Source organism: Oncorhynchus masou, chromosome 23 (assembly GCF_036934945.1).
Source record: "Oncorhynchus masou masou isolate Uvic2021 chromosome 23, UVic_Omas_1.1, whole genome shotgun sequence".
NCBI lineage: Eukaryota > Metazoa > Chordata > Actinopteri > Salmoniformes > Salmonidae > Oncorhynchus > Oncorhynchus masou.
Genome location: NC_088234.1, coordinates 44,416,161 through 44,443,892, shown reverse-complemented (window position 1 = coordinate 44,443,892; position 27,732 = coordinate 44,416,161). Strand labels below are relative to the sequence as shown.

At 46.2% G+C, this 27,732-nt stretch overlaps 1 protein-coding gene across 2 annotated transcripts in view; it reads right to left on the bottom strand.

The window, feature by feature from the left end:
• Positions 1-27,732, bottom strand: part of thada (THADA armadillo repeat containing) — a 100,419-nt gene that overhangs the window by 64,444 nt on the left and 8,243 nt on the right. For both annotated transcript variants that reach the window (XM_064932200.1, XM_064932201.1), the window contains exons 12-28: positions 27,080-27,231; positions 25,846-26,001; positions 25,562-25,669; positions 25,282-25,405; positions 24,804-24,952; positions 24,281-24,512; positions 23,718-23,853; positions 23,483-23,619; positions 23,172-23,324; positions 22,713-22,873; positions 15,139-15,248; positions 11,272-11,404; positions 10,341-10,463; positions 9,823-9,945; positions 9,573-9,664; positions 5,836-5,925; positions 1,769-1,900 (exon numbers count right to left, since the gene is read on the bottom strand). In XM_064932200.1, the coding sequence (XP_064788272.1) occupies positions 1,769-1,900; positions 5,836-5,925; positions 9,573-9,664; positions 9,823-9,945; positions 10,341-10,463; positions 11,272-11,404; positions 15,139-15,248; positions 22,713-22,873; positions 23,172-23,324; positions 23,483-23,619; positions 23,718-23,853; positions 24,281-24,512; positions 24,804-24,952; positions 25,282-25,405; positions 25,562-25,669; positions 25,846-26,001; positions 27,080-27,231 (2,311 nt within the window). The remainder of the gene's footprint in view (positions 1-1,768; positions 1,901-5,835; positions 5,926-9,572; positions 9,665-9,822; positions 9,946-10,340; positions 10,464-11,271; positions 11,405-15,138; positions 15,249-22,712; positions 22,874-23,171; positions 23,325-23,482; positions 23,620-23,717; positions 23,854-24,280; positions 24,513-24,803; positions 24,953-25,281; positions 25,406-25,561; positions 25,670-25,845; positions 26,002-27,079; positions 27,232-27,732) is intronic.

The window sequence follows — 27,732 nt, the reverse complement described above, 5'->3', positions numbered from 1 at the left end:
GACGGGGGAAATATTGCGACCCAATCACCCTTACTGACGAGGGCAAGGCTGAGCCGATAGAGGAACGCAAGAGATGGTGAGATCGGCCAGACAGAGGCAAATCAGAGGAAGGGAGCTGGGGATGAGACGGATGGCGGGAGATAGGGATGGAAAGGTGGATTAAGACTGCTGGGATAAGAGTGGAGATAAGTCCTGGAGGTAGGGGAGGAGGTGGCAGATCGTTATCACCCTCCCAGACACATCCACACGCGCCTGGGGGGGAGAGAGAGAGAGAGAGAGAGACAAGGCCTGAACCAGAGCAGCCAGGGCCCTGCTATATTTAACATCCTCAACATGTGGGTTTCATTTGAGGGGGATGTGCACTGCATACCTCCACTGACAAGAACCAGCCAGCCAGCACTCTGGCCTTGGAGCGGTTAACCCCCACTGTACCAGACCAGCAATCCTTTATCCATCAGGCAACATAGGGAGTTGAGCCAGAGAGGTGACTGGGCACAAAGCATACATTACGTTGAGGGGGAAAATAAATAGGGGTTTAAATCTTTCAGGACAAACACCATAAAACATACTAGAACACAACAAAGTGAGACCCTACTCACAAGAGTAAAGCAGCTTGGTCAGTGTCCTGTTGCATAACATCTTAGAGGGTATCATTATGTCTTCAGACAGCTTTTTCTCATTCAGTGGTTATTACAGTGGAACTGTGTGCACTTGGAGTGTGTGTGCGTGCGTCAGCTCCTCCGCTGAACGTTATCTGGCCGGTCACAGAGCATTCCAACCTCAAGGCCCTGTCCTCCCTGACCCTGTCCTCCCTCTGTCCCAGGCACCGAACACACACAGCCCTCCTCTCCTCGTCCTCCCTGCCTACTTATGGTCTACGGCAGTGTTTCCCAGCTCCAGTCCTGGAGTAGCCCCAACAGCACACATTTCTGTTGGAGCCTGAGACAAACATACCTCATTCAACTCATTTAGGGCTGAAGGAGAAGTTGAAGAGTACTTTTGGGGTTACACTGGTCTAAGTGAGTACCTCTTCAAAAGAGCATCTTAAATAAGCCATCTGTCCCCCGGCCCGTAAAAACAAACTTGCACTTGTATTTTCATACTAGTACAGATTTTGCTGAGTACTACTTTATTGGCGGAAAAATACTGCATACGACTGTGATATGGATGGGCGTGGCCTCCGGCTCCTGGGCGGTTTGCAGGTGCTGCGGGGGAACATGTTCCAATAATATTTTTTACGCCTTTTCTTCCAGCTCCAAGAAATGAGAAGAATGTGCGAGCCGATCCGCAGTTTCCCATGAGTCTGCCCGGACCCCCCCCCCCCCACACGACACGGTCAGAGCAGCAGCGATAAGGGAGTGGGAATCTGGGAACGCCGTGAGACGTGGCGAGTACACGAGTACCCTCACACATGCATCCTTTGGCACGCGCACACACACACTCACAGACACACACGCAGCCTCCACACCCGGCTAAACACCGTCATAAACACTTTAGACCAAAAATTAGGTCTATTCTTGGCACCGTTAGGGTTGGGGACAGCTATGGTTGGTTAGATGTAGAAAAGACATTGTTCCGGTGTGGTACGGTCTACTCACATATGCCAAAACATACTGGGTGACCTACCTTATTGTGTACAGTATCAACGAAACACAGTGGCCCATGTGTGATCCAAAAGAGTATGATTTTAGCTAATCACAATGGGAGGAGGACAGTGAATGACAGTACCTCATGTGAGTTCTAACATCCAATAGCTGTGTGTCCTTACCTGATGATGAAAGGCATGAAGGGGGCTAGGCCCAGGGGGGAAGAAGACCCGTCCATGGGCGAGGGGAAGAGACGCCCCAACACCAGCAGCAACAGGAACAGGCTGGGGTGCAGAATCACCTGACCCCTGTCACTGGAACAGACCAACAGGGAGTTTCAGTTATTATCCGCAATCTGTAATACTTGGGGTACACGGATTTAACAGCATTTGGTCTCTCGTGACTGAAACATAAAAATTGTATGTCTTATCGGGCTGTGATCGTCACAAAGATTATTCCGGTGTGCTGGTTTTGAGATGTCACAGAGGTGCCCCCACAGTTGGAATGTTGGAAGGGCTTTTTTTTGTTCTCGTTTTTTTGTCGTCACTCGCATTAGTCCCAAAGTAACGTCCTCCTGTCCCAGAAGCAAATCCAGTGTACAGACGCGAGGCTTGGATTTTGGCATGCCGAGATTAAACATTCGACTTCACCTTCATGCAAGAAAACGGACGGGGTGGGGTCATTTAAAAAAAAAAGAGAGAGCAAGGAAAAACAAGGAAAGGATCCCCTAGAATAAGGGGGGGCAGAAAGTGGGAGTCGGTGAGCTTCATTGTAATGCTTTACCTATCAACGACCCATCTGGAGTGACGGGCTCATTGTGCAAGCATGCTATTGTGTTCAGAACCTTCACACACCTCGATTGTAGTTTCTTCCCATTTCAATCCATCTCTCCTACTAGCCCCTGTATCTCTTCCACTCTAATCCTGCATCTCCCTCACTCCCACGCTCTCCCTGACTCCGAATAAACACCGGCCCTGTGAGCCAGTGGTAACTTTTTCATGGTTGGCAATGTCAATCTGAAACATCTAGAGAGAGAGAAGTGGATGAAAGAAAGCAAAGGCCATAGAAGGTCCCAAACCAGAACCCCTTCCACCCCACTCTGCCAGCTGGGCCTTATGCTTTTCATTATTCCATTCAACAATACACCCCCCCCACCGGCTCCTCTGGGATGGCCTGGCCAAGCATTAGGAAATGTTACAGTCCGCTAATTACGGCCCTGCGTAATGTGTTTAGCATCCGATTTCAGTCAGGCACGGCCACGAGTGATGTCATGTAGCACCAGAGAGGAATTGTTAACATATGAAGCTCTGCTGGAGACGGACGGAGAAAGAGAGAGACCTGCTGCCACAAGAAAAGGGCAACCAGTGAAGAACAAACACCATTGTAAATACAACCCATATTTTATGTTGATTTATGTTCCCTTTCGTACTTTAACTACTTGTTCATCGTTGCAACAAAATAGAAAGACAGCGTTGACATTGACATTTGAAATGACTATTCCTTTGGAACTTTTGTGGGTGTAATGTTTACACTTCATTTTACTTTTGTTTATCTATTTTCACTTACTTTGGCAATGCAAACAAATGCTTCCCAATAATGTCATTTGAATTGAATATACAGAAAGAGTGGTTTAGTAATTGTTGTTACATTTGGGTACTAATTTGTCTCACAGAGCAAGCCTGTCAACCCGCGCTGCCGACACCCTTACTGTGGCCCGCACTGTACCGGCTCCACTTACTCATTGCTAGCCTCCACTGGGATTCTAGGCTGCATCAGGTTACTTCCTACTCATGCCGGACAAAGTTAACACACTTGAATAACTTGACACGGCACAGAACTTTACAACAAGATGATACTGGTGGCTTCAGGCTTTACAGGCTGACAGATAGAACTTTACAACAAGATGATACTGGTGGCTTCAGGCTTTACAGGCTGACAGATAGAACTTTACAACAAGATGATACTGGTGGCTTCAGGCTTTACAGGCTGACAGATAGAACTTTACAACAAGAAGATACTGGTGGCTTCAGGCTTTACAGGCTGACAGATAGAACTTTACAACACAAGAAGATACTGGTGGCTTCAGGCTTTACAGGCTGACAGATAGAACTTTACAACAAGATGATACTGGTGGCTTCAGGCTTTACAGGCTGACAGATAGAACTTTACAACAAGATGATACTGGTGGCTTCAGGCTTTACAGGCTGACAGATAGAACTTTACAACAAGATGATACTGGTGGCTTCAGGCTTTGCAGGCTGACAGATAGAACTTTACAACAAGATGATACTGGTGGCTTCAGGCTTTGCAGGCTGACAGACAGAACTTTACAACAAGATGATACTGGTGGCTTCAGGCTTTACAGGCTGACAGACAGAACTTTACAACAAGAAGATACTGGTGGCTTCAGGCTTTACAGGCTAACTTCCCTTACTAGCTGACAGATAAAGCCAATTCACCACCCTTGAACTTTCAAACCATAACGCAAAATCCACTTACTCGGTCTCACTCAAGTCTCTCCCAAAGACTGCGCTCCGACATCATTGCTTGTTACGAGACAGAGCTTTTATTTATTTTTTTAAGTCCCAAATGGAAGGGAAACAGATTGGTTTGTCATCTGTAGCCTCATGAAAATCAGCCAAAAAAAGTCAATTTATCAACAGAGATTTACCATTACAATACATGATTACCATTTTTGTTGTGTAGTTAGATTGGTAAAAACCACATTCACTAATGCATATACAGCTGTCTGAAAAATGTTGACATGAGACAATTCAAATGGAGTTGAACTAAAACGCCCGACGATTGAACAGAGCAGCAGCCGAGTTCCTGTCTGGATCAAGTGCCATTCTGTGACTTTGGCTAAAGTGGCCTCTTTTTTTATGCCGTGGTATCTTTTTGCTATCGTTTCAGCATCGACGTGGCATCGAGTATTATGATACTAAACCTGGCATCGAAGTCAAAATTCTGGTGTCATGACAACACTACAAGAGATGGAGGGATTGAGAGGGACAGAGAGAGGGGGGAGTGATGGAGATGAAAGGTAAGGGGAGGGGTAATAAAGAAAAAAAAAGGGTAACAGGAAATGAGAGGAAAGAGAAAGTGAGGGGGGGGGGGGGTAAAAGAGTTCACGGGCCTCGCAAATTACCCTGATGTCAGAGTAGGACTGACAAGCGGGCAGGTTAACAGAAGAGAAGAGATGTGTCTGGATGGAGTTGGGCCTGGGAAGCTCTGGTTTGTCACGCCTCTTACTGTGAAGCACTGCACCGCGCCCTGTACGGGCTCGACAGAGCAGACGACCCAGCTCTGCTCCATCACTGACTGTATTATATGACCTAAACAGACGGTACACATCTGAGAGAAGTTTACAGTCCCGGTCTTTCTATTTGGAGGTTGAGGGGGCCGAGGGTTTAGTTTCGTGGGAAACTTAATGACTTCTACGAGAGGCAATGGAGGGACTGGGAGTGAAAGGTGAGAGTGATAGAACAAGAGAGAGAACAATATGGAGGGAGGGAGGAAGAGAGTCTGAAAAAGCATCCAATTAATTTGATCCATATTAAGATAACATTGACTGGAGAGCCTGTTCACAGTCCAAAAGCTTTTAGGGGGAAGCTAACTGGTAGAGATAAGAAGGCCAAGACTCTTCCAGAGAGTGGAGGAGTCTGCCCATTCCTCCTCTGAATCGCTCCATCTCTCCCAGGAAACTGTCCATCAGCCCGGCCAATAGCCTTAACGAGCTTCACGGGCCTAATGAAGCAAGGGTTTCATTTAGGGTCCCACAGAAACCAGAGGAGGGTGAGAAGAGGAGAAGACAAGGCTGCTGTCAGCTTTAATTTGAGGGTATTTTCATCCATATCGGGTGAACTGCTTAGAATTTGCAGCACACTACACAAAAAGTTCATTTATGTGTATTAAAGTAGTAAAAAGTTCAGTATTTGGTCCCATATTCCTAACACGCATTGACTACATCAAGCTTGTGACTCTACACATTTGTTGGATGCTTTTTCTATTTGTTTTGGTTGTGTTTCAGATTATTTACTGTCTATCAGAAATAAATGGTAAATAATGTGGAGCTCACAGTATACTGTGCTGGCTTGTATATTGGATTTTATTTTCCATCAAATTCAAGTAACTTTCTGGTGGATGTGGAACCAGGCCAGCACAGCTCAGCTTGTCCTCTCGGCATGGCTCTGTAGTGTGAATCAGACATTAACGTCCCTCTCGGCGTAGCTTGAACCTTAACTCTCACCTGTCCACCGACGCTGCAGCCTCCTCCAGCTGGCTCAGGAGGAAGGGATAGAGCGCTGGGAAACGAGTGAAGAACTCCCGGCCCGTCATCCTAGGGAGAAGGAAAGAGGGAGGAGGAGGAGAAGTTGTACAGCAGTATTTCAACTGATGTATCTGTGTACAGTAAAACATCTTCAGCCACATACTAAATACATCTGTCTTATTTGAACAGTTGTGTAACGTCAGCAGTGGGTGCACCCTACCCAGCTCTGTAAACCATTTGATAATTACATAAGTTCCCTGTGCAGAGAAAAGCAAAGAGAGAGAGAGAGAGAGAGAGAGAGAGAGAGAGAGAGAGAAACACACTTGCATAGAGAAAGAAAACAACCTCTCCAGCGCTGTCTGGCTTCTAAACCACTTCCTTCCATTTCAAAGCATTACAAGCCAATAAAAAGCTAATTAGGAGCCGGCCAGCAGGGTCGGCTTCTCAGGAGGCTCATGCCAACGAGCAAAACCACCCCAGACCCAGAGGGAAACACTTCATTTCAGCCTGCATCGTTTGTTTATCCCCAAGACAGGCAAGGCAAGCAGCGTGTCTGGAAATAAATGTACTGTGGACACTGACTTAGTCTGACTTGGTCACTTTATGTGCGTGTTTGGAGGGGGGTAGTGTGTGTGTGTGTGTGTGTGTGTGTGAGGGGGAAAAGTGTGTGTGCCTGCGTGTGAACGGCATTCTATGCATAAACTGACAACATTGAACTTTGGCAGTGTAATCTCCAAAAGCTAAATGCCACCATTCACGTCAAGCCAATATTTTTTTGTAAAAGCCTAACGTCTAAATCAAGTGCCCTGAAACGTAAGGGGATGGAACGGTTAGGTTAGCCTGCAAAGCCAAACAGCGTAACCCAACAACGTAAAGAGCAGAGCTCACATAAACGTCCGACAAAACTACGACAAATACTTTTCCCCCCCCGAAAGGGATACACCCCCTCTCCTTTCCTCCTCCCTCCCTCCCTCCCCACCAGGCCTGGTCCGAGTGAGAGCCGGGGCACCGTCGAGGTAACGAGGTCTGTCTGTCGTGTCGGTGGGGCACGCATGTGGCGGCAGCGTCAACGCGCAACACGGAAAATGCTCCCCCGATTGCGACTGAGGTGGGCCAACGGGGTAGAAGTTACATGTTGCACAAAGACCTGTAGTCTTCCTGCCAGGCTGAACGGCATGAACACAAAACGGTAAAAGCAGACGAGGACATGCCTACAAAACCGGTTGATTGCAGGCCTCTGACCTATTCACGTAAATCACCTTTGACCTCTAGACACATGCACAAGCGCACGCGGCTGCGCGAATGCACACACACTAACCCCTTGCAACGGTACGACTCGTCTTCCTTCTGTAAGCCTGGAGGCTTTTCTAAGATGTCAGCTATCTCACAGGGAGATAAAACCCGGCTACCTACAAGATTGACTTGCACTTCTAAGTATTCGAAGAAGAGGGCCTTAGAGATGGCAGAGGACTGTAACAGTAGACAGACAGGCCTCTCCTCTCCTCCCTTTCTCCCTCCATAATGAGGCCCTCTCAGTGGGACGTCTCACTCCTCCACTCGACCCTTCCACGGGGTCAGAGGTTAAAGGTCATGTCTGGGCAGATTAGCCAGGTCAGGGTCAGTGGGGGGGGAGGTGTCTGAGGACAAGCTCCGTCTTATCTGCCTGCCGGGGCCAGCAGGCCTCACAAAATAACAATGATGACTTAACAAAAGCAGGAGAGAGAAAGGGTGAAGACTGAGAACACAGATATACTGTAGCTGTTGGCTTGGGTTTGCAGAGCAAAATTCTCTTCATGAACTTTGTGTTCTCCAAATAAAATCCAGACGCGGAACAGATATAAGAAAAAAAACAAGAAATAACCATATTATAAAACACAACAAACAATCACCTTCAGATTCAAACGTCGTACAAATAAATCTAACATACACACACAGGCCAGTGGTCAGCTGGCCTGACACACTTCACCTCCACTGGAGCCATGGGAGCCAACCCAACACACACACACACACACACACCACAGGCAAAACGCACACACAGCAGTCTGACCAAACAGACCAGCAACCAGCCAGCCATTGGAGTGGACAGCCTGTCACAACGCATCGACTGTAGCCAGAACACACAGCCAAATAATCACAGTAATAACACGAGCCAGACCCAGAACACCAGAGTAGTATAGACACAGCACACACACACACGTCTTTCTCGCTCCCACACATATGCGTGCACACAGCAACAACATGAGACAGACTAACATACAGCGAAAAAGTAAATAAAAAACCTCCAAAAACAATTGACTTGGCCCGGAGGGATCAGAAGGCTTCTGGCCACACAAGCAAATTAAACTAAATGAAAACAGACTGTGCGGTTGGATGGGCCAAAACGACCTTGATTGGACTTCATCATGAGAAGGAAAAAAAAATGTCTTCAGATCAACTCCTCCGCCCCCATGGGTACCTGTCACTGTGGATAAGAGCTCAAAATAACCCTATCACACACACAGCATCTACACAGGAACGGGCTTTTAACCCAGGACTGTAAGACTATCACTGTAAACAAGCAATCAAACCCTTTCCTCTAAGCCTCAGCAACCTACCCTTTTGCTCTCTCTCTCTCCCTCTCCTCTCTCTCCCTCCTCTCTCTCTCTCCTTCCCCTCCCCTCTCCTCTCTCTCCCTCCCCTCTCCCTCACTCCCTCCCCTCTCCTCTCTCTCTCTCTCTCCCTCCCCTCTCTCCAATCCCCACTCACTCAAGATGTGACCTCTCTGTCCATATCCACAATGCAGTGTTCTGACAGGGCACTCGCTCAGAGCTGTCCTCGGCGGCTAATCTCGCCCTTCACGGGACAGAGTCGAGCGAGCCCCCCCCCCCAAGCACTGCATTGTGGGTATGGACAGAGATCACATCTGGAGTGAGTGGGAATTGATGACAGTCGAGTAGGGTGGAGGGTGAACAGAGTGAGCGCTGCAAGGGGTCCTGTCAAAGACTACCCTCCCCCACACAGTAACAAACACACACAGGTCACACACACAGAAGTGAAGGCCAGTGGAGCAATGACTGGAGAGCGCCTAGGGATGCGGGAGGTCGGTGCTAGACAACAGGAGCTTTGCTGTTAACTGGTGAAGGTGTAATGCTGGGTACAATGTAGCCTACATGCACTAGACTTGATTCAAACAAAATGTCAAAATCATTCCAGAGCCAAGAGTCCTGGATATCACTGAGAAAAAGCATGAGAGAGTGAAAGAGCAGAACGGGGGTAAAAGAGAAGGAAAGCAGAAGGGGAGTTGCAGAGTGCAGAGCATCTATCCTCTCTGAAGACAGTGTGAGGGTCTTGCAGGGAATAGCAGCATTCGACTACGTTCCTGCCATACTCTTCAAGCAAAGAGAGAACGAGAGAGTAGAGTAGGCCTGGGGACTTTTGACCTGGGGACGAGGGGAGGCCTGCCTGGTGTGGACACACTGCCCCCTGCTGGTACGGGAGAGAATCCACAGGGCAGAGCACAACATGCCAGGTCGAGATCAAATGTCAAATCATAACTCACAATACCCTTTGGCTTTTGTGTATAAACCGTGCATAAATGCCAACGGGAGATTTGCACTAAAATATGTTAGCGAAGGTCCAATAGAGAAGGACTGAGGGTGAGCAAGCAGGTGTGTGATACTGCTGCTTTACTACGGCAGTCAGAACTGTTGCCTAGGAGACTGGGTAGGGATCCAGACCTGTTCTCTTTGGAGTGCTCGTCCTTCCCTTTCTTCACTCCAAAGATCCTCGTGATCAGAGTGCTGAAGAGCAGGGTGGAGGAGTTCCTCACCTGAGACGGAGAGAGAAGGGGAGAGATGACACTCAGAAGACTATCATCTTGCAGGACAGTCAGACGAGGGATGAGGGAGGGAGGGATGACGGAGAGGAGTGGGTGGTATCGTCTTGCAGGACAGATTCAGAGTGGAGAGAAGGGGGGGGGGGACTCACAGCCCAGACGGGGGAGGTGAAGCCCAGGACAGCAGCCTGCATTCCCTCAGAGACAAAGGGAATGATGTTCTCCCCCAGACGAGTGTCTCTGTAAAGAGCCCTCAGGATGTTGAGAGCATGAACCTAGAGAGACAAACAGGGACGTCATTATACTGCACGTGCAATCACACATGTATCCGCTACAATGTATATTATGTAATTTGATATTTAGCAGAGGCCTTTATCCAAAGCCACTTAGTTATGCGAGCATACATTTTCCGTGTGGATGGCCCCAGGGGGAATCCAAACCCACAACCCCTGGGATACAGTACAGGCACTTAGCCTATAGTTACTGTACTGAATCAGTGCTAGGCTCAGAATCTCAAAACTGTTCAAAATGTCACCCAGGGAGGATTCCAAAATCGACAAGCTCAGGTAGAGCCGAATTCAATTACAACCACTCTCCCATTGTAACGCGTGATCCCTCCAGTAATTGTTGCCTCAGGTGACAAACTGTGTTCAGCAGTAGTGTTTAGTACCTGAGGGACAGTGGTCTGGTCAGTGGCTCTGTCAGGAGAGGGCATGGCCAGGGCGGTCAGCTCTCTCATGGTCATCTTCAGCAGGCTGCAGCTGGACGACTTGGGCTCGGATGACAACAGGGCCTGGACAGGAGACAAGACCGACAAAATGAGGTCAGACAGGCCACAGATGGTGCGTCAGCCTGCATGCCAATAGTCTGGACTATAAAAGCATCCTTTCCTTCAGCAGCAGCACTAATCAGGAAGTAACTGGTTTATGGAATAGCGGCCCTCTGACAGATCGCCACTGTGTTGCCATTGGTGCAGAAGAGGGAAAAGAGACAGGGAAAATAACCCAATTCTGAACTTCTGTAGCACTAATTGGTGTTTTAACCAATAGATCAGCTCTTTTGCCCTTAAATTAGGCAAAGGATCAGAATTGGGATCATTGCCACTACAGTCATTAAGTAACACAAGCCTTTGTACAAACACCTCTGGCGTGGTGACATCATCCGCGTGCTGGCCGGCTGTGGGTGCTGATGAGAGACAGCTGTCTCTCTGGCCTGGGGGCAGAGGATCTGGGCTGGTTCCTGTGACGTCTGTCCCAGGCCGGCAGCACACCGGCCAGCCCTTTCCGGATATCACCGCAAGAATGGAATGCACAAGCCTGCCAAGGTGCAGAGATCAGCCTCCTCTCTTTACCCTCTCCCTAATATCGCTCTCTTCTCTTGCTACCTCACAGTACCTACTTGATCTTCAATCTCTCTCCCTTCCTCTCCCACAGTCCACGTCCTCCCTCATTCTCTCCCTCCCGACCACCGCTCTCCCTAAAGTTTCCCTCTCCCCCTCTAATATGTGATAATGACAGACAGAGACAGAAGGATGACTGCTTTAGTGGCATGAATGCTTTAGAGGCATGCCAAGAATTTCCTTTCCAAACATAAACCCACACCTGGATGTAGAATGGGATGCCTGCACTGCGGCGCGTGGCACACAGTTTGGAGGAGGGGTCACTGGACTTGACCTCCTGCAGGACCTCCGTGAGCCAGCGACCAGGCAGCTGCTGCAGGGTTCTGCTTCCACTCCTAACAAAAAAAATCTCATTAGAGGCTCTTAATTAGCCATGGCTGAACGGCGATGTCAAAAACATTTACACAACACACGCACGAACACATAATATCTTGAAAATATCCTGTATGTGGCATTAAGCTGTATAATGCACTCACACAAAAACATTGTTTCACTAAAATCCTAACAGCGACTACGTTGCGGTTCTTTAGTCATGTAACTCTTACAACAGAGTGTTTTGCTGTTCCAGAAAAGTTTATCAGACCTAACATTAAGTCATATCACGATAAATGTCACTATTTTGTATGGTAACAAAAAACAACAAAAAACATGTTTAACGGACAGTTAGTTAATATATGCGGCATGGCTCTAGACATTTTTCCAGTGACAAGTTAGACAATTCAAATGGCAGCCTATGATTCAAAAAGTCAGCTATTTCATCCAACACATCCAGGTAATGCATGATTGATATTTTGATGCTCAACCTGTCAAAATAGGACCCAGAATGACACCATTTAGGCTCGACTCAGAGGATTTGCCGACATATTTGTGCATACTGGCCTATAGCAGGGCTCGCCAACCTTTTCTAGCATGAGAGCTACTTTTAAATTAGGAAACATGGCCTGAGCTACTTATTCATTTTCTCATAGCTTTCAAATAGGCACTCTGCATTTTCCCCGAAATTCCGTTTTCTCCGTTGTATTTTTCCTGGTTTTGGATGTTTTCGTTTTTCACTCTAAAAATGACAATTATTTACAGAGAAACAAATCTATTTCTGAGCCCATGTCAATGCTTAAATAACATCAGAAGACAATTTGAGGGCAAAATAAATTGAAAAATAACCCTTTAAAATTGTGCATTTTGCAAGAGTTTGCAAACAAAAGCCCACCTGAATGATACAAACAAACATGATATTTTTGCTTTGCAGATGACATGTAAATTGAGACGGTTTTGGGGAAAGTCTGTCTACCCTGAAGACAGTTACCATTATCACTAACAGCCTACACAAAGTAAATGATAGACGAACTCGAACCACACAGACATACAAGGGAAACAGTGCTAGAAATGAATTGCCAGATGTTTTATTTTTTAATCCAATTGTGCTTAACTCGGGTTGCAATAATGTCAACGTGGATTTGATTGGATAGAAGGCGGGAGCTTAAGGTGTCTGATACTTGTGAGATTTGTTCATGACAGTTTGCGGTGGAACGCGTGAAATAAAAAAATGTTTTGCGAGCTGCTCAGGTGGGCTGCGAGCTACTCGTAGCTAGTGACTGATCTGTTGGGAGACCCCTGGGTATAGGCTATATTGTTAACCACCTGAGGAAGTGGGAACTTAAGACAATTCACTAGATTTCAAACGCTAAATACATTGCTGCTAGCCATGTAGGCTAATTGATTAAATTGATCAGTGAATGTAGATCAAACTTTCCAGCTCTTGGTCGAGGCTACTTGATGTAGGCAGCAAATGGCGCTTTCTGCTCGGCTCTGCGGGCGCATCAAATCTACACTTACTTCAGCCTACTCTGGTTGTAAAGTGGTGCCACACACTCAACATTAAGAGGTGAGAAACACATGACATACTCACAGAAAGCTGTGACTCTTTTCTGTAAATAGAGCAGTAGTTGCTTTGAAAACGGTCTTTTTAGCATTTTAAGCAATATGCTTGCGCTTCTCAGAACGCATCTCTCCCTCCTCCGTGCGCACAGTGAGGAGAGGGAATTTGCATTTTTTATTTGACCTTTATTTAACCACATAAGCCAGTTGAGAACAAGTTCTCATTTACAACTGCGACCTGGCCAAGATAAAGCAAAGCAGCGCGACAAACAGAGTTACACATGGAATAAGTAAACATACAGTCAATAATACAGCAGAACAAGTCTATATACAGTGCGTGCAAATGGCGTGAGGAGATAAGGCAATAAATAGGCCATAGTAGCAAAGTAATTACAATTTAGCTAATTAACACTGGAGTGATAGATGTGCAGATGATGATGTGCAAGTAGAAATACTGGTGTGCAAAAAGTAAATCAAAACAATATGGGGATGAGGTAGTTGGATGGGCTATTTACAGATGGGTTGTGTACAGCTGCAGCGATCGGATGTTTAAAGTTAGTGAGGGAGATAAGTCTCCAACTTCAAATTGGTTCCAGAGCTGGAAGGAAAGGCGGCCAAAGGAAGTGTTGGCTTTGGGGATAACCAGTGAGATATACCTGCTGGAGCGCTTGCTTCAGGTGGGTGTTGTTATGGTGACCAGTGAGCTGAGATAAGGCGGAGCTTTACCTAGCAAAGACTTGTAGATGACCTGGAGCCAGTGGGTCTGGCGACGAATATGTCATGAGGGCCAACAGACGAGAGTATACAGGTCGCAGTGGTGGGTGGTGTATTTGGCTATGGTGACAAAACAGATGGCACAGTGATAGCAAACTGGATGCAGTCTGAGTAGAGTGTTGGAGGCTATTTTGTAAATGACATCGCCAAAGTCGAGGATCGGTAGGATAGTCAGTTTTACGAGGGTATGTTTGGCGGCGCGAGTAAAGGAGGCTTTGTTGCGAAATAGGAAGCCGATTCTAGATTCCATTGTGGATTGGAGATGCTTAATTTGAGTCTGGAATGAGAGTTTACAGTCTAGCCAGACACCTAGGTATTTGTAGTTGTCCATATATTCTAAGTCAGAACCGTCCAGAGTAGTGATGCTAGTAGTGCGGACGGGTGCGGGCAGCAATCGGTTGAAAAGCATGCATTTAGTTTTACTTGCATTTAAGAGCATTTGGAGGCCACGGAAGGAGTGTTTTATGGCACTGAAGCTTGTTGGGAGGTTAGTTAACACAATGTCCAAAGAAGGGCCAGATGTATACAGAATGGTGCCGTCTGCATAGAAGTGGATCAGGGAATCACCCGCAGCAAGAGAATGAATCAGCAGCCGAAAGCAAAACGGGGACAGGCAGATACTTTCATGGCAGGAATCAATAATGTATAGTCTATTACTGTTGACCAAACTTTGGTTTTAGAACAATCTACAGGACCGTTGTGTAGCTAAATCACCGGACATTACAGACGTAAGTAAGCCAGATGCTTCGGAAAGAGGAAGGCAATGTCAGTGTCAGTCATTTTAAGTTTATTGTCCCAGCTCTATTCTATTTGTTTAAAAACTGCTCCCAGACCAGATCTCACATCAGTTCGATTTTCTGTCATAGAGCGAAGCCCTGAACCTGAAAAGCTTTGGAGAACATATTGCCCTTTCAAAAGCGAAGCGCATATGCTGAATAAATACATCTAAATGCCTGAGTGATTTGATGAGGGTAATGTTCTTGTAGGTTGGTGTCAGAACAAGGGTGTGTGTGTGTGTATGTTGTGAGCCAGAGTGCTAGAGTGGAAACAGTAGTCTGGATTAAATACACGGAATAGGGTTTTGGGGTTGTTGGTTATGGGGTGCCTAACTGCCCAGATTTTGAAGCTCGGTTTTGTTTCTGGGCTGGGATGTTCTACTGGGCTCTAGGATATGGCAGGGTGTGTGTGTGTGTGTGTGTGTGTGTGTGTGTGTCAGTCTGTGTGTGTCTTGTCCTCCACCCATCCTACACAGTGGATTGTTTGATCTGGCCAGCTTGGTCCACTGCCCCTGGAAAAACAGCAGCCCTTTTCGCAACAGGAGGGCACATTCCTCCCCAGCTGCACCTTCCAAGTGTGCGCTTTGGTATTGATGTAGATAGAGCGTGCGCACACAAACACACAATCTGTCTCTCTAACTCACCTGCGCAGCATGTCGGTGAGACGTACAAAGCCCACGTAGGCCAGCTCAAAGGCCCCTCGGTGACGAGACTGGAGGAGCTGCTGACGGAAGTACAGGCCCACCCCCTCCACCTGGGATAGGAGAGCGGTATAGAGCGACAGCGAGGTAGAGCGAGAGTAGAAGGGAAGAGAGGCATGAGAAGAGAGAAAGAGGGTGTGGCGTACGGGAACATAACACATTTCTTCATTCCTCTGGATGATTTAAAGTGGTTAGGTAAACAAGCACAGAAGTTAGTCTTGATTGACATTTCACTAGCATTAAAACAGATAAGTCAGTGATTAGCTACAACATAAAATGACATGTGGTCATGTAATTAACTAAACCGTCATAACATTACAGCATATCAACACAGCCCACACGTGTTGGTGTAGTTAGTCAACATGTGGGGGTAAACCAGGTGAGGTAGAGCAGGGTGGAGCAGGCTGAGGCCTCCTCACCCTGTCATTACACTGTCTCTACCACAGGCTGGACCTAGGCACTATGCAAGCCTGGGGTGGCACAGAGGGCACAGGGAGGGATGGAGGGTTGGGGTTGGGGGGGCGCAGCTAAGGCTGTGGTGGTCATGACAATTTTGTCAGCCGTTAACTGTCACGCAAATAACTGCCAGTTCTCACGGCAATTGACCTTTAATTAGCATAAATATGTTTAGCACTTTCCGGGTCCACGCATAGCCCTACACTGATGTGGTCGTTTGGAAACCTACATTTAAAAGAAGTCAAATGAAAACATTTAATATGGCCTACACCATCACAAAAAAATCCATTCTTTATTTTAGGCAAATCTAAAGAAACATGATATGAAGAAAATGTTTCCATTTAAGAAGAACAAAATAGCATATTCTGAGTCATCTTTATGTTAGGCCATGATCTGGCTATGTCATACATCTGTGGGCTACACAACAATAAACAATCCATGTGGTTTCTTACCTTACGCCTCCGGTCACACCTACAGTGTCATTGTGCAAAATGGTACGCAGCATCTGGATGTGCGCGCAAACAATTGTTCAACAATCACCTTCTGCTGCCAAGCCGTCTATACATACAGTTTGAAGCATACGGTCGATATATCCAACATATGGACCACACAGAACGCAACTGCCTCTGCAACGCAACACTGCGAGGCAGACACAGAGGTCCATTGGAAATGAATGTACTTCTGGTGTACCAAAACGCAACGACGCTGCAGAAGTGTGATCTAGGCACGCGCTGGGCATCATTCACAAGTGCTAATATTCTCACCCGTCAGACTATTCTCAATGTAATCTCATCTTTACATATACTAAATGATGTGTGTGAAATTAGTTTTGATCATGCACCGGTCAGAACAGGGGCAGGTGGTATAAAAGACTTGGCATCTGCATGCACTTGAATAGCAAATGGAGGACGCTTTTCCCACGGTCAATTTTCATGCCAGCCAGGTAAGCTACTCAGGTTGTAAAGAGAAGCAATGTGGTTAATATTAAGGAAGTTGAAAAATAAATATAGCAAGCCTGCAGAAAACAGGTGGGACCCTCCTCTTTTTAATAGAGGCCATCAAAACTGTTTTCTTACGCAACTGCAAAGCCTATGGAAATGTTGCGCAACATGGGCTTGGGCTTATAGGAACACTTATTTCAATCTATTCAGCAACCAGCCATGATGAGCCGGATCTCGCTGCAAAACAGGCGATCCTATTCAGTTCGAACTCTAAATGCTAGGGCTCTCATGAAGTGTTTGATTTCATTTTTGATTGCATTGATGTCCGATCGATTAGGGGGACAAGAACGCCGAGTACCAGGCCACTAACGACTGGCCTTTGCAAGTCTGGTAGGCTACTAATGACCATCCGCGGCATCAGAACGCAGTTTTGGAGAAGCCCAGTTATAATGACTCAACGGTGACGTGGAATTTGACTGCGGTCATGACTCGTGACCGCCAGTGTGGCGGTAATAGTATCACCATACCAGCCCTAGGGGCAGCTCTGTGGGAATGAGAACGGGGTACTTCTAGAATTCCACACACCCTCTTGAGTTTCATCACACAACCTGGTTGGGATTATCCCCTCTAAAGCCAGAGATTTGGACAGGCATCTTTTAGCACTGCCCCAAATAAGGACCCTAGTCCTCTCTCATTTTCACACATTTATTAAATCAGACCCACTACAAAATAATCCCCAACATCATCCCAGGCCAACTTGTTTTTGAAGTGCATTTTAAAATGCCACATAAACTAATACACTAAGTTTCACACATATTTTACATCCTAGTTTAATGGAATGAATAGTACTAATTCTGCTCTTTCTCTGGGATGAAAGTTCTGTGACCTGGTGTTGGTCATCTACACAAGAGCCCCTATGGAATTTCCCTGAACCTTGACTTAAGTTGTCCTGCGGTCAACATTGTATGTGGTGTAGCGGATCGCCAAACCCACGGTTCGGTACATATTGCGGTTTTAGAGTCACGGTTTACGGTAAAGCGGAAAATATAAATTCCAACAGTTACTGTAATATTTTGTTTATTTGGCAAATAAGACCAATCTAAAAGCATACTATTTGTGGCCCAAAAACAGTTTGACATTATTCACAATGTTCCTGGCATTGTTTGTTGTGACAGGGACTGTCATGTTGGGCCTCAAGTAGAGGTTCAAAAAAATGTGGACCCATTCCGAAATGGGCCGGGGGCTTTCTGAACCGGAAAAATATGCACAACACACATTTTTCAATATAGAGACCCGTTCCGAACGGACTTGAGGACGACCAGTTCCATATATAGATGTGGTCGGATAAGATTGAGGGAAGCAGCAGAAAAGTCCATTTGTAAGATATTCGATTAACCATAGCCAATACAGGACGAGGGAGGTTGCCTTGTGGTATGTGTACTGTGAGCGAGTGAAACAGAAGCCAAAAGGGAGGGAAAGGCAGCAACCAATCCGACTTGCGCTTGTAGACTAACTTCTAGCTTGGATATTTATCATCCAATATGATAAAGTAGTACACCCGTCTTGACTGCATCAAACCTGGAGAAGCGAATTGGCTAAAATAGCTATCTCCGTTAGTTTGTCAAATTGAGTCTGCATGCACTTTCTTCCTCCTACAGTTTTTTTATTTATTTTTTACCTTTATTTTACTAGGCAAGTCAGTTAAGAACAAATTCATATTTTCAATGACGGCCTAGGAACAGTGGGTTAACTGCCTGTTCAGGGGCAGAACGACAGATTTTGTACCTTGTTAGCTCAGGGATTTGAACTTGCAACCTTTCAGTTACTAGTCCAATGCTCTAACCACTAGGCTACACTGCCGTCCCAGTTAAATAACAATACCTTTATTCAGATTTTTAAATAGCAGCCTAACTGTTGATTCTTGTTCGTTGTAGCCTACAGTTATCATAAAACATTTTATTCCAGAATTTGTATTCTAACTTGCTTTGCCACACACGGAGGCCAACAACAAGCTCCACACGGCACTCTGCAGAGGCTATTCTCGTTGAGCAGTGGAAAGCATGCCTTTTTATCCACAATCTCTGTCAATCGCAGTTGTAATCAATTGTGAAGCCAAAATGTTTCCAAACTTTAAACGATGGTTTAATCGAACCCCGCCACCTACAAACTTCCCGGGTTGCGCCTCACACAAGGACAGTTTGAAATCCGCCAGTTAAGATTAGAATTTTGATTACATTGTGTGCATAGGCTGTACTTGTTAACGGAATAGCCTTCAAAGTTGTTATTTTCAGCTCAGATTTACTCACGAGGCAATAGCATACAACGCAGTGTAGGCAGAGCCTACAGGCCTAGTGTTATGTATTCACTCGGGTTTCACAGTGAGAACAGAGGTCCCCGTACCGAACGATTCAATACCAATATACGTAGCATTACAGCCAATGTCAATGTTGAATATTTCTATGGTCTTACTTCCTTGATTGCCCTGCTCTCTTAGCCTGTTGCATAATCCCCACGGGCCCTCCAGTCAATGGCATCAGATCAACAACAGTAGCAGTAGTGCATCAGCAACAGTTTTCCCTCCTTAAGGCTCTCATACCCACCGCCAGTCCAGGCCCGGCAGCCTGCCCAGTCGTCAGGAGGAAAAGCAGCTATTTGGGTCACTGATACAGCCCTGTGTAATTAGGACGTTGGGAGACAAGGTTAGCTTTTCTGAGAAATGGGCGAGTTGCAAACAGGAAGTGTCCCATCTAAATTAAGTTCCCCCCCACCAACCAGGAACCCCAGTGGAAATTTAACGATTACACAAAACGCCTTGCACCTTAAATAGCTGCCCCACTCTCGGCCGCAGCGAGGGCCCAGCTCAGCAGCACGGCGGTTAGGTCACTGCCCTCCCTTAGTGGCTTTTTGTTTTACTGCAGTGAGGTCAGCTCTGTCCTCAGGTTGCACTCTAGACTCAGAGTTGTGAATGAGCAGATCTGATGGGACACTCATTGGGTTGGTACTGCAGTGGTTACGTTGGTAATGCACTGCTATACAGCAGGGTGTAGGATCACAGTTTGGGGCAATGAGGTCAGATGAGTTGATGGCACATTTTTGTATTGGGTTTGTCATTCTTGGGTTGGGTAAAAAAAAAAAACATTTCAATGAATGCGCATGATGGAGTATATGCAATGCTTTAAAACAATGTCTTAGTGTGGATAATATCCCACCAACTCTGTCCACAACACTTCCAGGAAAGCAATGATCCATACTCCCACCCACCCTTACCCTTGTTCCTGACCCTTACCCTTGTTCCTGACCCTTACCCTTGTTCCTGACCCTTACCCTTGTTCCTGTTTCTAATTAAAAAAAAAAAAAAAAAAAAAAAAAAGTGAAACATGAGCCACACAATAAACAGATGTTATCAGCAATAGTAAAATGCTAAAAGAGAGAACGAGAGGAAGTGTCACAGTCCAGAGGCCACACTGCTGGCTGTGTCTCCACTGAAGACCAAACGGTCCATCTATTCCAGGCCAGGACAAACAAACACTACAGCTGTAAAACCACGGAGGACCTCAGATTCAAACCAGCACCAAGCACACAGAAAGACGAGCAGTCACATCGCCACCAGGGTCCCATTCCACTCCCGTCTCACAGAACACACATCTCTATAGACTACGGGAGCCTCCCAAGATGGAGGAGACGTATCCCAGAATGCCCCCCAGGGTTTAAACAGTCCTGGCTCTGTGGACCGTCTCAGTCTACCATCTGAAGCCCAGGCAGTCCCATGAATATGAAGGATTAAACACCATCGGCCAGCCACTGTGACTAATGTTTAAGTTGCTATGGCGCCGACCAGGCACAGAAACATCTGCCATGTCGCCATGGCAACCGGAATGCAAAACAGTGCGCTGCCGTAGGCCAGGGGAGGTTGACTACACGTGTTAGAAAGATGTATCACACACACACAGTAGTATTGACTGAGCGTGCCAATCTCTGTGGCAGGTTAGACAGGGTTCTTTCTGTCTGCGCAGACAAGACCCATTCTACAAACACAGAAAACTGGATTGATCCTAAAAATCTAGATTTTTTCAAACTTATTGGCAATATTCGCTCTCTCGGCTGTCCTTGACTAAAAATATCTTGGTCCACCAAGAGGCGTCCTGTTCTTGACAGCGAGTGCCTGTGTGACTGGCGCATGTCGTCTCACTCACCTCCCTACTGCAACTAAAAGGCACCACAGCACAGCTAGTGTTTATTGCTCTGTCCGTGCTGAAGCTGCTACATCAAGACGAAACAGGACGGGTTCTTAGTCCTACAGCTCGAGGGTGGTTATACAAGGATAATATACCAAGCCTACTAATGATAACGACTGACCTTCATGTCTTAAAGTAATGGATGGGACTGTCGTTTCTCATTTGAGCTGTTCTTGCCATAATATGGACTTGGTATTTGACCAAATAGGGCTATCTTCTGTATACCACCCCTACCTGTCACAGCACAACTGATTGTCTCAAACAAATTAAGGAAAGAAAGTCCACAAATTAACTGTTAACAAGGCACACCTGTTAATTGAAATGCATTCCAGGCGACTACCTCATGAAGCTGGTTGAGAGAATGAGAAGTGTGTGCAATGTAGTCATCAAGGCAAAGGGTGGCTACTTTGAAGAATCTCAAATTAAAATATATTTTTGATTTATTTAACTCTTTTTTGGTTACTACATGATTCCATATGTGTTATTTCATCATTTTGATGTCTTCACTATTATTCTACAATGTAGAAAACTGTAAAAATAAAGAAAACCCTTGAATGAGTACTTTTGACTGGTGCTGTTTATTTAAGCAATAAGGCACAAAGGGGTGTGGTATATGGCCAATATACCACGGCTAAGGGTTGTTCTTATGCACGACTCAATGTGGAGTGCTGCATCACATGACCTGGCCTCTACAATCCCCGACCTCAACCCAATTGAGATGGTCTGGGATAAGTTGGACCGCAGAGTTAAGGAAAAGCAGCCAACAAGGGCTCAGCATATGTGGGAACCAACTGTTTGAACAGCATGCTAACCTGTCCATTTCTGTCCATTTCAAGTCCATTTCAAGTGGCCTACATGTTTTTCTCAGAGTGTGGAGGTGCCAAATCCTTATATAAATGTGTTTTATACTTACTGCACATTTATAAAACACATACGAGACAGCTAGCATAACAGTATTTGGCTAAAATGCTGCTAGCAGTCGATGGAACCGCAATGCTGCGGACGTCAACCTGAGCATTCATTTTCCAGAATCAATGTTCATTAAAACTTGTTTTAGTAGTGTCTGCGCTGCGCACTATTTGAGTAGTTGAGACAAACAGTTTATCCTCTCATCTATAACAGTAAAATAATGCCTCAATGCGTTTCAGGGTCCATGTGACCGACTCAAGTCTCAAATGCAAGTAGCGAGTTGAAACAGCTCGTCAGAGACGAAGAAGTGATCTCTCAACTTTGAGGGCGTGAGTGGCAGGGGGAGGGACTTGGTGTGTGTGTGTAAACTGAGAGGAAGAAGCAAAGCGAGAAGTTTCTCTCGCCAAAATCTGTCCGAAATAAGCCCAATGTGTTTCTATGGGCTTGTTTTGGAACTAAGCTCGTCCCCTGTATTCCCGCCTTTGGGATGACTCCCATTGTTAGGACGGAGACATGAGCATCTCTTCATTATATTCAGATCTCTGGTGTAAATGGGAAGGTGCCGGAGTGTTTTTAGCGTTTATCTATTCAGGAGCGGGTCGGGCGGTAATGGAAGTGATTTGGAAAGAATGCGAGGAAAGTTTTGAAACGAGGCAATCGTGGCCATTAAACAGCAGGTCGTCCTAAAATGAAAGAGTTCCGCTAATGAGGGCGGATGCTAATTGAAGATTTTCACGACAGTAAACATACGTTGCCATCCCCAAACACGACCTCCAGGCCCACATCCATGCTGGGAAAAGCAGAGTGTGTTGGCGTGTGTATGTGTCTGGATATAAACAACATACAGTTAACTGGGATTGTGTGTTCTACTGGTATTTTGTTCAAGCGTGTATCCACTGGGTGTCAAGCTGTCTTTACATATTCGGGTAAACGAGATGGCATTGAGTTCACGTTTAAGTGTGTGTCTGTCTCTCACCTGCTCCTCGGTGATGAGCCCCTGGTCAGAGTGTTTGCTGGAGGTCTGTAAGGGGAGGCTCTGACACACTTGACCCAGCACCATGGACACCTCCTTCATACTCCTCCAGCAGCACACCAACACCATCTGAGCGGTCACCCTGTAGCCCTCACCACTACCACCTACAACACACGCAGATGCGCACTGAAAATACACTGGACACCACACGACCCACCCAAAAGCTTTCTGGAATGGGTAATGACAAAAATGGTATTTTCACTGTAACAACTGTCCCAGCAGGTGAGGGGTGGTGAAACACAGATGGCTGTAGTACCGCTTCTGTCCTGACGGGGTCGGTGTTTCACCCCTCATCTGCTGTGTCTGAGGAGTCTGATAGAACATAAAAGACACAGCAGCAGCACAACATGTTGACATGATATATCCTAGTTCAGTGAGTGAGTGGAAATGTGTATTGCTGACCTGTGCTGTCATGCTGTGGTCTGTCTGTGGGGGCCGCAGGTCCGTTCTCCTGTCCAGACGGCTCGGTGTCCAGTTCTCTGACGCTGGTGAAAAAGTCGTTGGTGTCGCGAGGCTGTATCTCCTGCAGGATCCTCTGCAGACCAGCGGACGTTTCTGAGAACAGGCACACACACACACACACACACACACACACACACTTAATACACCATCTGCCTTGTGCAGGGTCAGGTGTTTTTCCCCTTACCAAAAACCAGCTCTGGGCACTAGTTATGAGGCATCATCACTAGCTAATCTAGACCAGAGGTGCTGACCTGAGTCGGTATCCATGGGGATGAGGCCTTCGGGGGAGGAGCTCTGGACGACAGGTGACACTACGTCAGACATCCTATAGGACACTGTGATGAGCTCTGACATCACATTCCTCCACTGGCCTGTCAGAGTCAGACACCTGGACACACAAACGCACGGCAAGAAACAAGATAAACAATACACACAGACTGACTAAGACAAGAGTGTGTGTGTGTGTGCGCACGCGTGTGTCCTCACCCGGTGTTGAGTTGCTGTAAGGCAGCAGTGATACAGTGGGCTCGGCCGTAGAGAGGGTAGGAGGCTGCCGCCAGCAGGAGAGACGACTCTGCCTTCACCACCTCAGCCTTCAGACACAGCAACAAGTACTGCACCACTGAAACAAAACACACAATCACACCACAGTATAGCATGGTCATGTCAATTACTGCAAGTGTAACAGTACAGACTTTACGCCCGTCCCCTCGCCCCAACCTGGGTGCGAACCAGGGACGCCTCTGCACACATCAACAGTCACCCTCGAAGCACCGTTACCCATCGCTCCACAAAAGCCGCGGCCCTTGCAGAGCAAGGGGAACCACTACATCAAGGTCTTAGAGCAAGTGACGTCACCGATTGAAATGCCACTAGCGCGCACCACTGCTAACTAGCTAGCCATTTCACATCGGCTACACAAGCACTGAGCAATATCTATGAGATGAGGAATATGACAGCCAGTGCAGTTAAAATAACTTCAATGCAACCCCATACAATGTAAAGTGCTTTGATTTTAAGAAGAGAAACCAAATCAATATCAGCATTACCAGCCAGAGTGTTCGTCTCCAGGGTGAGGGCCTCAAAAGCCTGGGGCTGGGTTAGAGCAGGAGGCTGGAAGGAGAGGCCCTGCTCCTGGGCACAGAGCAACAGGGCCTGGGGCAGGGCAGGCTGGCGAAGGAACAGGTTGAAGAGGTGTGCAGCCGTGACACTGTCAAAAGGCTTGGTGCTGGTGCTGAGGTCCAAAGCTGCCTGGAGCAGAGTCTGCATCCTGCCTGGCTCCTATATGGGGGGGGGGGGGGGTAAATGGATAAAGCAGCCATAAGTACACCACAACTTCAATCTGACACACATTCAAGATCTCCAGTCGGCCAACTCTTTGATTAAACCATCTCTAAGTTTCAATCCAGACTTGAGTTTAGAGGTACAGGTTAATGTCCCACTAACCACACTGCAGTGTGAAGGTATATGTGTTGTGTGTACCTAAAGTGAGATATAGCATAGAGTACACAACTCTGCACATAGAGTGACCAAGGGCAGGTCTACGGAACCATCGAAGCTCGTCTCACTGACCTGCAGCCCCACGGCAGACGGAGGGAGTTGTCGTAGCAACGCGGAGGCCAGCTGCTTGACCTCCAGGAAGTTGCTGGCGACGCAGTAGAGGACATTCTGCGCTTGTGCAGGGGTCACCACCTCTCCCAGAGCAAACACATCATCAGACCCTGAGAGAGAGAGAGAGAGAGCGCGCGACAGAGAGAAAGCGCACGACAGAGATGTGTATGATTTCAGTGATAAGAATTTTTTTTATTTTACCTTTATTTTACTAGGCAAGTCAGTTAAGAACAAATTCTTATTTTCAATGACGGCCTAGGAACACTGGGTTAACTGCCTGTTCAGGGGCAGAACGACAGATTTTGTACCTTGTCAGCTCGGGGATTTTCGGTTACTAGTCCAATGCTATAACCACTAGGCTACACTGCCGCCCCCCAAGAATGATAATGGTGGAGAAGTAATTGATGAAGATGATGTAAAGTGTGTGTGTGTACAGTACCAGTGTTGAAGGTGAAGAGGTGGGCCAGCTGGCACAGCAGGTGGAGGGCTGTCAGGCAGGTGGAGAAGGAGGCCCCGGGGAGAAGCACACCGAACAGGCTCTCACACAGCCAGCACAGGAACTCCTGAGCACATATTCACACACGTTGTATACAGAGCATTTTAGGTTGAAACTCTCCCTCCCATCTCCCCAAACATTGCCATCAGTGTCTTCCCCACTGAGGATACATGGTACAGATCATTGAGCCCTATATAAAACTCAACCCGTGATCATAGTGTACCTTGTACGTGTCCAGGATGTGTTGGTCTCTGTCCTTCTGTCCCTGGTCTCTCTCCTGGACCAGCCTCCTCTGCAGTGACTGACCACTATCCTTCACTCTGCACAGCAGCTACAAACACAAATCAATAGATATCTACTTGTCAGTCTACACATAGACTAAAAAGGACTTTTAATAGGCAATTCATTGAAAGTGCTTTAGTCCAGGAGCATGCGTAATCTCAATCTGGGTCTCTGCAATACCCATTAATGTATAACACAATAATGGATTAAAAAGCAGTGTCTGACCTTTTTTAGCAGGCTGACAGTCAGCTGCCTGACTCCTGGTGATTGGCTGTTTAGACTGGAGGGCAGGAAGTGATGAAGCAGCTCCATTTCCTGCGAGGTCAGAACCTCTGTGCGACGATGACTCTCGCACAATAACCCAAGAGCATCCATTCGCACCTGAGAAGACAAAGAATGACGTTATTAACACACACACACAGTGTATATGTTCGTATATATAGTTGAAGTCAGAAGTTTACATAAACAAGTTTTAATGACTCCAAACTAAGCGTATGAACCAATTTACTAATTTCTTGTTAAACTATAGTTTTGGCAAGTCGGTTAGGACATCTACTTTGTGCATGACAAGTAGTTTTTCCAACAATTGTTTAATTGTTAACAATTGTTATAATTCCCTGTGTCACAATTCTAGTGGGTCAGAAGTTTACATACACTAAGTTGACTGTGCCTTTAAACAGCTTGGAAAATTCCAGAAAATGATGTCATGGCTTTAGAAGCTTCTGATTGACTCAAATGATGTCAATTAGCCTATTGGAGCTGTACCTGTTAATGTATTTCAAGGATGACCTTCAAACTCAGTGCCTGAAGGTACCACGTAATGTAACGATGGTAATCATGGCCAAACAGTTCTATTTTTGTTTCATCCGACCAGAGGACATTTCTCCAAAAAGTATGATCTGTGTCCCCATGTGCAGTTGCAAACCGTAGTCTGGCTTTTTTATGGTGGGTTTGGAGCAGTGGCTTCTTCGTTGCTGAGCGGCCTTTCAAGTTATGTCAATAACTAGTTTAACTGTGGATATAGATGCATGGTCCCATGGTGTTTATACTTGCATACTATTGTTTGTACAGATGAATGTGGTACCTTCAGGCATATTGCTCCCAAGGATGAACCAGACGTGGAGGTTTTTCTGAGGTCTTGGGCTGATTTCTTTTGATTTTCCCATGATGTCAAGCAAAGAGGAACTGAATTTTCCAAGCTGTTTAAAGGCACAGTCAACTTTGTGTATGCAAACTTCTGACCCACTAAACAATTGTTGGAAAAATTACTTGTGTCATGCAAAGTAGATGTACTAACTGACTTGCCAAAACTATAGTTTGTTTACAAGAAATTTGTGGAGTGGTTGAAAAACTAGTTTTAATGACTCCAACCTAAGTGTATGTAAACTTCTGACTTCAACTGTATGTATGTATGTATGTATGTATGTATAAATAAATATACACACAGCTCTCTCCTCACCTGATCGTGTTTGTGAACAAGAGCCTGACGGAGCAGAAAGAGGGGTACAAGTCCCCCCCACAGCCCCTCCTCTGACTGGACCACCCCCTGGGCACGTGCTGCACGCAGACACGTCATCAGAGCACCCAAAGCACCCCTACTGCCCGGAGGTCCTAAACATATAACATGACAAAACTTCTATCATTGTTTCAAAATGTTGTAAATATAGTGATGTGTGCATTTTCAAAACACAGACCAACAGAATAATCTTTGTTATAAACTATTTTTTGGCTTAAATAGAGTAATAAGGGGTGTGCGTCTATAGTTTTCCTTCACACAAAATACATTAGGCGCAACACATTCGGCAGAAAATCATTTTCATCAGATGACAACAGAAGTGCAAAGCTATTTGGCTAGCGGCCACACAAATGTACTTGTGAAAAAGCAAGGTATTTATTTTTTGCAAAAACGATTCATGGCCATCATATTTCTAATGTTTTCATAGAAAGAATTAGCAAGCTGCATTTCCTGATGTTTTGGTTGAAGTTACCTGCATTTTAACTTGCTACCCAAGAAAAACTACACCGGAGAAAAGTAGCAAGTAAAGAAAGGTATCCTACACGTGATGAGAGCTAATATATTTAATCTATGTGGAGAAGTGCAACTGAAGCAGG